Genomic DNA, 13,512 nt, shown 5'->3' with positions numbered 1-13,512 from the left:
CAGCATGTGGCGCGCGACATTACTGCAACGGGGAATGCGGCGCACCGCGCCTTTCGGCACAGGCGTCGCGGAACGCCTGGCGTCGCCGTTTGTCAAGCGTCGTCTGACTCGGGCGCACCAGCGCCGTATGAGCTCGAATCCCGCCAAGTCATGTAGCCGCGCCGACTGTCATCGATAAGCCACGATCGATAAACCGAGACAAATTCACGGCGATCTCCGTCGCGTTACGCCTACGCGAATTTCACGTGGAGAGACAAGGATCGCGTGATACTTGTAAATTCGACGATAACGAGGTGTAAGTCTCCTCGTATCGTTCTCGAGGAAGTCCCGTGGGTTTTCGGGCGAAATACGGACAGCGAGATATCTTGCCCTGAGAAATTGCACGGATAATAATTGTTGCTGGAATTATCGCGAACATGCGACTTAATGACAGGCGAGTAATTGGGGCTGGAATTTCAAAATTCGAAATACGTGTTCGTGTACCATTTTGGAAAAGGTTTCGTGAGGCTTGGTTTGAAGAATCGCGTGAATAATAATTATTGCGACTTAATGATAGGAGAATAATTAGGGATGGGTTGAAATATAATTTTTAAATTTGAAAAATTGGGAGTTTTTGAATTTTTGAGGACCGTGAATCTTTTTGAGTCATTTTGGAAAGAGATTCATGGGTTTAGGTTTGATATTTTTTCTAAGGAATTGGATGAATAATAATTATTGAAACTTAATGTCAATCAAATATAATTGAACGTGGGGTGGAATATAAAGGAGAGACAGTCTACTTCCCATGAATCGAACGGACGATTCGATATCATAATAAAGCGACAGTGACAAATATAAGCTTGTCATAGTAACAAGTGAACAGTCGTTGAGATAATAAACCGACATTCGTTATACCAGTCGTTGACATTTTGAGAACCAGCAAAATAAATTCAACCAGTAAATACTAGTAAATACTTCGCAGTTCATCCTTCACGTTCACTATGGATGAATCGACAATTGTAAATCCGTTTTAAGACGCGAAAGGTAAGAATACGTCAATATACCTATATAATATAAAATCAGTGTACACAAAATTTTTATCCTTTCTCTGTACTTATATTGTTAGTAATAATATAATTTTAATTATATTATTAATAATAATAATAAAATTATTCAAATTTTGTTCTTTTCCTTCTATTCTTACTACACGTCAAACACGATAGACACGATATAGATAGCTGTTAGGCAGTTCTAATCTCCCGCTTAATGTAACTAGCGACACCTATTGTTGACGCGGTGAACTAACGAAACGGTTCCTTCCGAGTAACCGAAAACGAAATACGAGTATTACTGAGATTGGAATATCGAAATTAATCAGAGCCATCCGTTGACTTTATAGCAATATCCATATATATACTTCAATTTTGTAACACGAAAACTACTAAACTAATCAAATATCTGACATTCTCTATCAATAAATACGAGCAGTTGCTTTCGACAACGTTAACCTCTCTATCCTGACCCTCGTCTCATTTCTATTACACAAGATCAACTGCATACGGTAATATTTAATTATACGTTACGAATCTGCAGTTCCAGCGTTAATCGACTCGAATATCACAATTCACATTGCACATTCAACTGATAACTCACATTTCAAGTTGCAAACGACACACATGATTCCGATCACCCCGTTCGTCTAACCGCCGAATTTCGTTAGCACGCACTCGGCAGCCCGAGTCCGCCCGACGGTACGCAGCGTCGGCCGAGTCTAGCCGACGAGGCACGAAGACACCCGAGTCGAGCCGAAGCGGCGTACAATCGCGCAACACGTGTATCCCACGACAACAGTGGCCCGACGTAAATCACGGGGCTATGGTTCTACTGGGCGTCGTAAATCATGAACCGGGTGAAAAAGGCCGTGCACGTTTACCCGTATCCGTGGAAATTACGTTTTAATCATCGGTACAAGTGCATTAAGAGCGGGGGCATAAATTACCGGGCGCAGGGGCCGACTCGCGGCCGCCTCTCTGTGTGTTGCAATTTGCTCTGCCGCTCTGCACGCGAGCGAGAGTGTGCGCGCGCAGCCGTTTGCGGTTTGTATTCAAATGGGCGCTGCACGCTCCTTTTCCGTGCATCGGACCGTCAGTACCGTTAGACCCGATACGGCCGTCTCGAATCGATGCTATCGGCCCCGGTATCGGGCGAAATCTCGCGTTATGAGTGATTCCTGTGTTTGTCCAACGACCACGGCACGAACGAGTAAACAAAGAGTATAATCCAATGCTCTACTCACCCCGACCAGCGACAAAGCCCGCAGTGTTTCGCCGTCCAACTCCTGGTCGCGCGTCTCTTCCTCCTTTCCCTCATCCACGTCGACCAGGGGCGGACCATCGGCACCGGTCACCACCACTTCCGCTATCAGAGTGTCGTTCGAGTCGCACTTGTTCAGATTCGTGTCCTCCGTGGTCAGCGTCTCTAGAGAGACAGCGTCGTTCCTCTCCGGCTTAATGGCCGCGCAGCTGGTCTCCTCCACTGCGCAGTCTCTGTCGTTCATGGAGTCTCTGGCATCCTCATACAGGGACGTCCGACTTCTTCTTAGGTCACCTCTTTGGTCATCCTCGGCTAGTTTCGAGAGAATTTCGTACCCTGTTTGATCACCATCGTCCTTCGCAAGGTTCGTTGGAGGGTCGCCTGGGAGGTTTGCTATGTCCTCCGAAGTCTCATCCGGGATCAAGATGGAGGCCTCTTCGGCCTCCACGATCCTTTCGTCTAGAAACTCAGACTGTTTCTGAAAAAGGACTTCCATGTCCTCTTGGTGAGACTCGTCCAGGTACCAAGAAGTGCAGTGCTCATGGCGCTTCTTGTCGGAGGAAGCCTCGTCGCTCTTGGAGAGAGCACCCTTGCACTTCCTCAGGTAGCTCTTCACCTTCTTCGTCTTGCTCTTCCTGGTCTCCTGGCTTCGGGGCAGGGTCCCAGACTCGGGGACCTCGCTCGATTCGTCCACCGTGATCCGAGATTGCACGCTGTCTGCATCGTGGACTGGTTTCGACTGTTTGATATCCGAGATGTCGTCGAAGAACGAGCATGGGTCATGGTGGTCCGGGGCTAGGGTCCAGGTCTCTTCTCTTTCTGGCCCTCGACGCTCGGCCGGTATTACCTGTGACAACAGAAAATTATAAATGTAGCGACCAACGTTCACACCCTCATCGCTAGATAGAAAATGGAGGTTCGATGTTTTTCGCAAGTCCTCGGTGAGATTCTACTGGACTCCCATAAATACAAGTTCCTATTCTGGTATCCCCCATCTAAAACAGGGCCTGCTAGAAAGCCATACTGATGAGTCCACTAGCAGGCCCAGGACTAAACGCATCCCTTCCTTGCGTCCTTTTACCTCTGCTACCTATCATAGCAAAGTGGCCATCAGTACCATATCAACCGGTAGTATCATAGCAACCACAAGGCCCTTTATAACACCTGCACAAATTTTCATTACGCATTTGAAAATTGAGTCTTTCATCCCCTAGGAGAGGCAAAAATGGTTTACCCCAAAAGAGGGCGTCAGAAAGAGGACTATACAGAAAAATCAACCCAGAACAATCGCAGTGGGTATTACGCCGAATCGGTTCCATCAGAATAGGCATGATAATAAAACCAAATATTCGACGCCAACATAGTCCTCGTTCATTGTACCCACGCCACCCCTTCAACAGACTAGGGAGGTTAGGTTGAATGGAAGAACGAGGAAAAATCGGGTTTGAAATATGCCTTCCGAGATGATAAATCTCTCCATTCCTTTGGCTTATGATTGCCTACAATTTCCCGGAGTGGATTCCTATTTGTCGAGACTGCTAAGTCGCTGGAAGCAGCTATTTGGGATATTGAGTGCAGGGAAAGAATCTGCTTAGATTAGAGTGGTGGGCTAGGAAACGGAAGACCTGATTTAGTGTCTTGATCCACTAAGCTGATTACCCAAGTTTCTATCTCTTAGAGCTCTTACGACTTCGACTTTTGTTACTTTGCTTGTCTAAATGGACACATTTGTCAGGCTAACCTAGCCATCAGGGATGAACTCTCCGAGCAATCGATCATCTCGCGTAGCAAAGTTCGCAGGTACTCTCGCGAGACGATCGATGTCTCCTAAAACCTTATGCACGAGTATCGCGCGGTGGCGCTCGGCTGTGGTTCCGCCAGTACGCACCAGATGGCGCGACTGAGTTACGCTCGAGCCTCCGAGCGCACCGTCGCGTTTCTCTGAAAGCTCTCCACGCTTCGATCGTTCGAAGGATCAATTATCAATCACTCTCCGATAGTCCTCGATTCAGAACGATGTCATCACATTCTCCACTCGTGACTATTACTCCTAGGTCACTTAGCTCATAAGTAACGACCGTTGCGTACCTCCAACCGGGATTTTCTCGGCGAAACGACGGAGACAAGGCAAAGAGTCGCGTAGGATCGGCGGGACGCGGAGGCGTTTCGCAAGCGGCCAGGAGCGGATTAATTCCGCGTTGATCTACGATGGGAAAATCGGGAGCTGGGCCGGCGTTAAAAAGGCGAGGCGGATGGAAGGCGAGCGCAAAGAGCGTGGCGGCGAGCGGTCATTCAATTGCATTTCGCAAGAGCGGAGTTCCGCAGTAGGTAGCCGGCGCGGAGGTGCGCCGAGCGTACAACTGTATCAGCGGCTGTCCGACGGCGTTCAGCGCCGCATAAAACAATGGGGCTTATAGTAAATATCGCGGACGGCGCCGCCGCGGCTAATATTAACCTCGAGCGGTGCATAACGATGATATTTTACGCTACGCTTCAGCACCACCTTTGCCGGACCGTGCCCATAAGATCACGGTGAATACAACTTCCTCGCGTAATATCTCCGATTTCATAATGCGCGCCGACTTCCTGCTTTCCTGCTTTCTGAAATACAACGAACCCCGGGATCCTACGTGAACGTGAGTCACGCGGCGCTGACTTACGAACCCGTGCATCCCGGGACCGCGCTGGTTCACCGTCCTCTTCGCACGCGAGCAACAGATTACGCCTCGGCCGGATCGTCCCGTGAAACCTCATCCCTCGCTCTCAGGGATCGCGCTGCTTATCGATGCGCTTACGGGACGTGATATACCGTTCGGTTCCTGCCAACTTTTGGGGAAATGTAGTTTTCGGAAAGAGGTTCACAGGTTTTGCACGTCAAATTCACCCTTTTGCGAATCAAGTATAGTCTGGGCTACGATATAGCAAGGTCGTGAATCAAGCTGTTAAGAATCGGCACCGATTTATGTCATATCTACAACTCACGTCTCTCACACGTGATACTCATGTTCGACCCGATTACCTTACCACGAGTCTCGCACGATATTCTAGGCGAAGGAGTTAATTCCGATTGTTAACCCTTTGCAGTCGAAAGACGACCCTCGGTCGTCTTACCCGCACGCTGCAAGGAAGCTGAAAAACGAGGGCCCGAGTATCGCATTTAACGTCATCATCGCTCACCGACGCGGCGCGAATAGATCAGGTGTTTATCTCCCGGTTCCGTTCATATTTCGCCTGATTTAAGCGCCCTCTGCGACTGAATCGATAAGCTCGTCCGCGAGGACATGAATTCTGCCGGTCCGCGGGAAGCGCGCGGTACTCGATGTAAACGCGGAAACGAGCGGCGAATATCTCTTCCTTAATAAGTCTAGCTAACAGAGTTTGCATGTTTTCACGGCGAGCGGGGCCCAGCGAGCGCGGATCGACAGCGGGCCCAGCTGCTTTTATCGTTCGAGGAGTCTGGAAGCGGAGAGATTGAATCTCCGCGATGACGCGATAGCGAGATGAGGCGTGGGAGCGAGTCGAAGCTAATCTTTCGAGGCGAGCAGCTCATTCAAAGCGCGTGTCTTCTCGGTCGGTTCCCTTCTTCGCCGAACCCATCAAGAGGGAAAGTTCAGTTCGAGCATCGTCCTCCTTGCCCCGACGTGCCTGGCTCGGAAAAATCGCTAAGGAATATTAAACGGTCCTGCCAGTTGTTCATTGTGAGAAGAGAACGATTACGATGCAGTTGAATACCCTTTCTCCCTAAGCGCCTCGCGACCCGACTTCCCGATCGAATTGTTCGATCCTCCGTTTCATCTCCCATTCTCTACCCGCGATTTTATACTCCCTGTTTATCCCATTAGTCGAAGCTGCAGGTGGTAGACATTTAACGCTTTCGATCTCGCGCGAAGAAAAGACGCGGAATCTTCCTTCTCCGCCCCATAGTACGTGATATAACGCGTGCAACCTGCGCATGAGACATGTCCCGTCGGCGGAGTACGCGTCACTGACACACCGCGCACCGTGTGCGCGCAGCTCTCCCTCCGCGCGTGCGCGGCGCGCCGCGGCTCCATCGGCGTACTCCGCGGAACGCTTTCCCCTTTCCCGAAACTACCGTCTCGCCGTCGAACTACTGACAACTTCGATTAAAACGTCACCCTTGGCTCGCTGCAGAGTAACGAGCGTCGGTGCTGGATCGCTTACGGCATGCCTTCCTTCCGAGGCCGATAATACAGCCCGTGACACGTGAAATCGACGCGATCCACGGCAGTACGCTACACGACCACGTCGCGGCGCCGCTAAATCACCTCTCCGCCGGAACCGTGGCTGGGAGACGCGCGTGTACGCGACACAAGTGCAGGCACCGCTGCTGTGTACGGAAACCCGTTAAGAAATGGCCGCTCGTAGACCGGCGGTAGTCGCGGTAACGAGAAGTTACCGATCGTCAATGCGACCGCAACTGGGGGTTTATAAATGGCTATACCCGGTAACCGTGCACGGCGTTACGCAACCACTCTCGCTAAAAGGGTGTACGACCGTGGATAATTGCGCAACAATGCTCGACGAGACAATGAAATATCGTGTAATCGCGCACGCCGAGAGAAGCTGCCGGTGTTGCGTACACCGGCATCATCTTTTCACCGTGTCGCCTGGGATAAGCTCGACGTGGAGGCTCTGTGCTTCCTGAACCTGCGAGGTAAATACGCGTGTCTCGTCGACCAATGTGTTTTGAAGATTTAAGTCCCGCGTCGCGCGGATTGAAATACGAAACTGGACAGGTAACGGGGGTTTAACGTGACTATTAAAATTCATAGTTTTATCTGTCTTATGAAGAATCAGTTATGCAGCTATGTCTAGGCAAACACAATCTCCTCAAAGAACTGTACGTCACTAATCGTCGTCAAACAAAAACGATCTAGTGACGATATACAAGTAGTACATCTTATTTTTCTATAGACTTGGAAACAATTTGACTTCTCTGTAATTTTGTTAAATTGCTCATGATAATTAGATCCTTGAAGGGATGTTGTGGATATTTAAGAAATCAAGGCACTATTTCGTGCTAATAGAAGAGTTTCATTTAAGCGAGTCCTGGTACAGAAGACACGGTGTCTTGTCTTGGAAAAGCTCTGCGTGTTCACGAGTCATGGAACCCTGGTCGAAAAGACATAAACTAGGCCCCCATTGACTGGGCACCCACCATGTCTCTAGAAGTGGAAATAGTTACGCTTTTCTTTTCCGCATCAACGAATGCTTTTCTACATTCTGAATGAAAATACAAATATGACACAAGGTTACTGAATTCCTCAAAGTTATCGCACCCGAAAGTCGCACAAACCTAACCTAACCTATTCCTATCATCCCCTGTCAAAAGCTCGTCCATTCAACGGGGCCAAAGCTTTCTCGCTTCCTGGCTGAGGAGAAGGCTTCTCGAAACGGTAAGCCAACTGTGACGAGTGGCAACGTCCAGTGAACAAACAACGAAAAACTAGCCAGCTCGGAATTAATTCCTCGAGGTGCAACGGTTTCTCGCGAGTAGCCGTGGAGTTTCCAGATAACGCCACGTAGAGTCGCTGAAGAAGGTCTCAATTAATCATGGCCCCGGCGATGGAACTCAAAGTCCGTTCCTCGCGAGGCGACAATGTTAATTGGCCCGAGAGTAATTTATACATCGGTACCCTATCTGTCGCCCAGAGGCCGGCGAAGCGGAATGGATTGCATTAGGAAACGGAGAGGAGCGGACGACTTGTTCGTAAATCACGCGAGGCCTGCGACGTATGAAGAAACCTCTTCCTCCAGGGCAGAACGAGACTTGCCAACGCGATCCACGTGGCCTGGGCCTCGGATAATTCGCCATTGTTTGGCTCCTGTCCTCGAGTTTGTCTCTGGTATTTTTAGAATCGTCGATTTTATCATTGCGAGGGAGACGGTCAAGTCAGAGACTGTTTTATTTGGGATATTATTGAAGTATTTAGCATAATCCATATAGTCATTGATCATCAACTATTTGGAAAAGTCAGAAATCAGGAATTATTCTAGCTAACAAAAGTTTGAAATCTTTCAGCTTACATAGAATTATGTCTAGATAATATCAATAAAACTAGAAAATAATATAACTTAGAGTACGTCCGTTGGAGATATGGTGCACGGTGGCGCTAGTGAGTTCAGTGCAACATACTCTCCAGGCAACTTCTTATTCTTTAATTAACCAATGCAACATGCTTGTAATAAATATATTATAAATACTGTATATATTGTTGAAGTCTAGATGATATCAATAAAATTAGAGAATAATACAACTTAGAGTACGTTCGTTGGAGATACGGTGCATGGTGGCGCTAGTGAGTTCAGTGCAACATACTCTCCACGCAACTTCTTATTTTTTTAATTAACCAATGCAACCAATGCAACATCCTTGTAATAAATATACTATAACTACCGTATATATCGTTGAATTCTTTTCCAATTATAACATTTTAATAATAATATTATATTCTAAAGAATATTACTATATACAAGTATATATTGTACACTTTTCTTTCTTTTCACTCACACTGCAGTTAATTAAAGATAAACAGACATATTTATCACAACACATGCATTTTCCTGCAATATTCGTTGCAAATTCTAATATCCTTCATAATAATTATCCCTACATGCAATATTCATAATACCCCATATATCCTACCTGTATCATTCACATCTCAAGATCCATCGTGTTACAATAAAGCTCATTTCGAAGCTTACGTAAGTTTATCTGCGAATATAATTGACACGTTTATTTATCTGCTAAATAACCGGCTCTACGAGCCTCGTAAAACTCTCAACAACGATCGATGGTCTATTCAACTAGTCCGTAATCCTTCCACGAACAGCCTCACGATAACCCGCCGGAAAAACACCCTTTCCAACAAAAATCCTCCAGCCTTAAATCTCTAATTTCACGGAAGCGGTGCCTCGGTTTCCTCAGTTTCCAGTCGATTCTGTGTCTTTTCTTTCGTGTCCCGTTGGATTATGATTTACAACATCCACTGCGAGTTTTGCCTCTGAGCGAAAGGGAAAGCAAGCCGCGGAATGCGTAACGAGTAAAATTGTCAATGGGGCAAATTGCGATTCTGGAGGGAGCTCGTGAAACGAAATCGGGAACTGGTCCGTGGAACGGGATAGGTGAACGAACTGATTCTGTGAGAGCAGATGAATGGCAAAATAATTCCAGGACTCGCTGTTAGAAGCTCGAATCTTGACATGAAAAGTATACCAAATTCAACATTTTCGATGTCACAGAAAATTCGGAAATTTAATTCAACAGTATTTTCGTGGAATAAGAAGAGATCTAAATGAAATACAAAATTATCAAAGAATCGAATATTCAATACAATTCTATCTCAGATTTTGCAAAATAATCTGATCAATACACTTCCATCGATCGTTTCATTCTAAAATTGGTAGTTCCGCGGAACCTAACCTCAATCTCTGCGATCGCGGCGTCCATCTTGGGCGTCGCGAGCCGCGGCAACAAAATGGCGCGCGGTCCAAGCCGCCGTACGAACTCATGAATCGTCGATTAACAGTCGATCGTCTCGACAATGTTTTAACCAGAATTTTCGACGGAATTGTGTCCGCGTTGATCTTAATGCCCGACGATCGGGACTGTCTGGCAACTCGAGCGTGAAACCCCGTGAAATTCGAGCTTGAATTTCACCCGAGACCATTCACGTCCCTGCACCGTCGATCATCGTGAAATAAGGTTATCGAGACACAATCGGGGTCAGCTAAGGCGAAATATAGAGAGATTCGCGAGCCACGTCTCTTTGCTCGAGGCTCCGCGGAGGAGAGAAATTTTGGCTAAGAAGAAAACAGGCCGCGCGGGTGGCCCCTGATCTGTCGCCAGCGCTTTCGTTCCGCCTTCCAGATTCGTCTCGTGGTTTCGAAACTTCTTGCCAACTTTGTCAGATTTAACGACACGTCAGTCAACTTGAACGAGAGAAAATTCTCATGAAGAGACTGGTAGGTAGGAAGAGGAATAAAATGGGGTTGAGTTAGGGTCGTGAGGTGAGTGCATTCTAGTGTGCTGCGGTTTTGGTGGGAAAATGTAGATTTTTTAAAAGCTTTCAAAATTAGAAGATTGATCGAAAAGTGCAATATACTTGTGTTACGATTCAACGAGGGTTGAAGAAATTATATTTATTATGGGTTGAATTAATTAATAATTAATTGAGCTACTGTATATAGTAATTAAAAAATAAATTAGACAAAACGTAATCACGAATTCAATTTAATAATTCAATTTTCTATTAATTTGGAAGGATGTTGCTATTCGATAAGCGTGAAAATTGGGGTTGAATTAACCGAGCTACTGTATACAGTAATTAAAAAATTAATTAGATACAACGCAATCACGAATTCAATTTAAGAATTTAATTTTTTATTAATTTGCAAAGGTGTTGCTATTTGATAAGGGTGAAAATTGTACCGATGATTATGGAAGTATTTTAAGCTGAATTAATTAAATTTTAATGTACATGAATGAACCTAATTCTCAAGTCAGCCGGATGCAAGGAGTAAAAATTGAACACACGATGCCATTGTTGGAAATCCTTAATATACACGGAGCTACACACCCACATAGGTGCAAATAATTCAAGCGTTTCCCAGCACGGATTTCGCATGGAAAATAAATCAGACTCTTAGTCACGATTTATCCGATTCCGGTGTGTCATGGTGATCACGTACACTCGTTACTACCGTAACGTGCACGATGACCGGTACGTGGTCCGTGAATGAAATTTCGCTCAGTTCGCTGCCTGTTATAATGGTAACTCCATTGGACGAGGGCCAAACTTCCCTTCCTTTTCGGGGAACCTGCAGACCAATCACCTAACAACCCTCTCCGCAAACCCAAAAACACCTAGAACCGCAGAAACAGGTTCAAACCACCCTCATACACGATGAAGGAAACTCAGCAAACGGATATTCCAGGTATCTAATTACCTAACAACCCTCTCCACGAATCCAAAAGCATCTAAAACCCCTCTTCAGAGCGAAGAGTAAGTATGAAAGATGAGGAGAGGGGAGGGAAAGAAGGGGATCAGCTAATGAACTCGTCAGTAAAGCGAGATATCAGTGGCAAATTAACACTACCCTCATGCACGACGAAGAAGATCGTCAAAGCTAATTTCCAAATATCCAATCACCTGACACTCTTCTCCACAATTCTAAAGACGATTAAAATAGCTCTTCTGAACGAAGAGTAAGTGTGAAAGAGAAGGAAAGGAGAAGAAGAGGAGGGGATGTATTTCATTTGGGACCTGCTAATGGAGTGGCTCAAGCAGTAGCGACCATAGTTCACACTCTCGCCGCTAGATGGATAACAAAGGTTCGAGGTTTCTCGCAAGTCCTCGGTGAACCCTCGACTTCCATAAATACAAGTTCCTATCCTACCTAAATATCCCTCATCTAAGAGACAGGGCCTGCTAAAAATCCTTACTGGCGAGTCCACTAGCAGGCCCAGGATGAAATGCATCCCTTCCTTACATCCCTTCTCCTTGCTACCTATCATAGCAAGACGACTATGGGGATCCTCTACCAGTGACTAACTATTATTAGTGATGAACTCCCAGAAAAAGGGATGTGTTTCGTCCTGGGCCTACTAGTGGATTCCTCAGTAAGACTGGCCCATACCTCAAACGGAGATACAATTAGAAAGTCTAGAAGTTCTATATATAGGAAGCCGGGGGGTTTACCAAAGACTTTGCAAACCTCTTTCAACCTAGAATGCATCTGGTGACGAGGTAAAGAATGATGCTGCCACAAGACCATTAGGATACTCACAGGTAACACCCAGGAACCACAAAACATCGTATATCTCCCTTAATAGCGATCCCACAAAGCCACGTGATACCACAGTGGAACTACCCCCTATGTAAGACTCAGAGGACTGACAGAGCACTTTTGGGAAACGTTCTGGAACGCCCGGAAACGAATCCACGCTGCTATGTACCCACCGACGGAGTCCCATCAAACCGATTTCCGGACTATCCCACACTCTTCACGAGAACGGAAGTCGCATCTGCAGTCTCCGCACGAGGGCGGAAGATGGGGTTGTCGCGTGCGGGTAGCTCGGTGGGTCCAAGGTGTGTCGCAGGAAAGGAGACAGGGCGGGCCTCGGAGTGCACAAAGCGGCTTCCGGTGAGAGACAGAGCCCTATGCCACGCGGGTGTCGGTCCTCGAAGCGACTCTGGTCGGGGCGCGGAATCGATTGCAGCCCCACCCTCGCCGCGATAGACAGCCGGCAGAGGCACTGCCCTCGATCCTCTCGTAGACGTATCGTCGCCGAGGGAATTTCGCCGTGCTTTAGAATAAGATACTTTATCGACCAGCCACGGCTGGAGAATCGTGAAACGTGTCTTGTCAGCGCTATGAACGATGCAGCTTTCCGGGGACGGAGGGTGGGGGAGAAACTTGATGGCGTGTGACGAGTCGACTTCTGGGGGTTTGGGTTAGATAAATATTTCGACAAGGTGTATATATAATTTTTAAATTTTTTATATGAAATTCCTTATTTGGTTTTCCTTTTAACTTCTCGATGCTAAATATCGATTATTTTGATTAATATATTAAATTTGAAATAGCAAGATCACGCCTAAAATGTCAAGATATAATAACGTAAAATTAATATTAATTAATATTAAATTCTTACTGAAAATTCAAGAAATGTTGTCAAAAAATGATTCCTAAATGACAGATGGTGTCAAGAAAAAATCCTTCAACGGTGTCAGGGATTAACGAATACTTGACCAACGACTAAACGGAGATTCCCAATAACTCCGGGCCCTGGGAACGCTAACGAAACAAATTCCTCGAAACGTTCTGTTCAAACATTCGCCTCTAAATTTACGATTCGAGAAGGACGGTTCCCAGGGTGGTTAGCGGAACCCACGATCTCGCTCTCTCTTTATTCAGAAAATGGACAAACGATTGTTGAATCATGGAGAAAAATCACAGACGACATTCAAGGAGAACAGACTCTTTGGCTCCAAGGCATCGCGAGCATTCCGATGCTATTTGTTCTCATAAAAGTGGGCGTAGTGGCTCGTAAAAAATGTATTGACAATACCATTAGACCAAGCGGATTGCCACGTCCCCCCTGCTGTATTTACCGAGGCTCGTAAACCCGGGGAATTTATCAAGAGCCTTTGCACGTGTGCGCCTGCGCGAAGATTGGACGCGCTCCCGTCGCTC

The 13,512-nt window shown here is 46.6% G+C and overlaps 1 protein-coding gene across 1 annotated transcript in view; it reads right to left on the bottom strand.

The window, feature by feature from the left end:
• Nucleotides 1–13,512, bottom strand: part of LOC108546051 (uncharacterized) — a 536,976-nt gene that overhangs the window by 484,378 nt on the left and 39,086 nt on the right. The window contains exon 2 of the mRNA XM_017897970.1: nt 2,276–3,139. Coding sequence (XP_017753459.1) covers nt 2,276–3,139 — 864 coding nt within the window. The remainder of the gene's footprint in view (nt 1–2,275; nt 3,140–13,512) is intronic.

Source organism: Eufriesea mexicana, unplaced genomic scaffold (genome assembly GCF_001483705.2).
Source record: "Eufriesea mexicana isolate 0111107269 unplaced genomic scaffold, ASM148370v2 scaffold571, whole genome shotgun sequence".
In the NCBI taxonomy this organism is placed as follows: Eukaryota; Metazoa; Arthropoda; class Insecta; order Hymenoptera; family Apidae; genus Eufriesea; species Eufriesea mexicana.
This window is presented reverse-complemented; position numbering and strand designations above follow the sequence as displayed.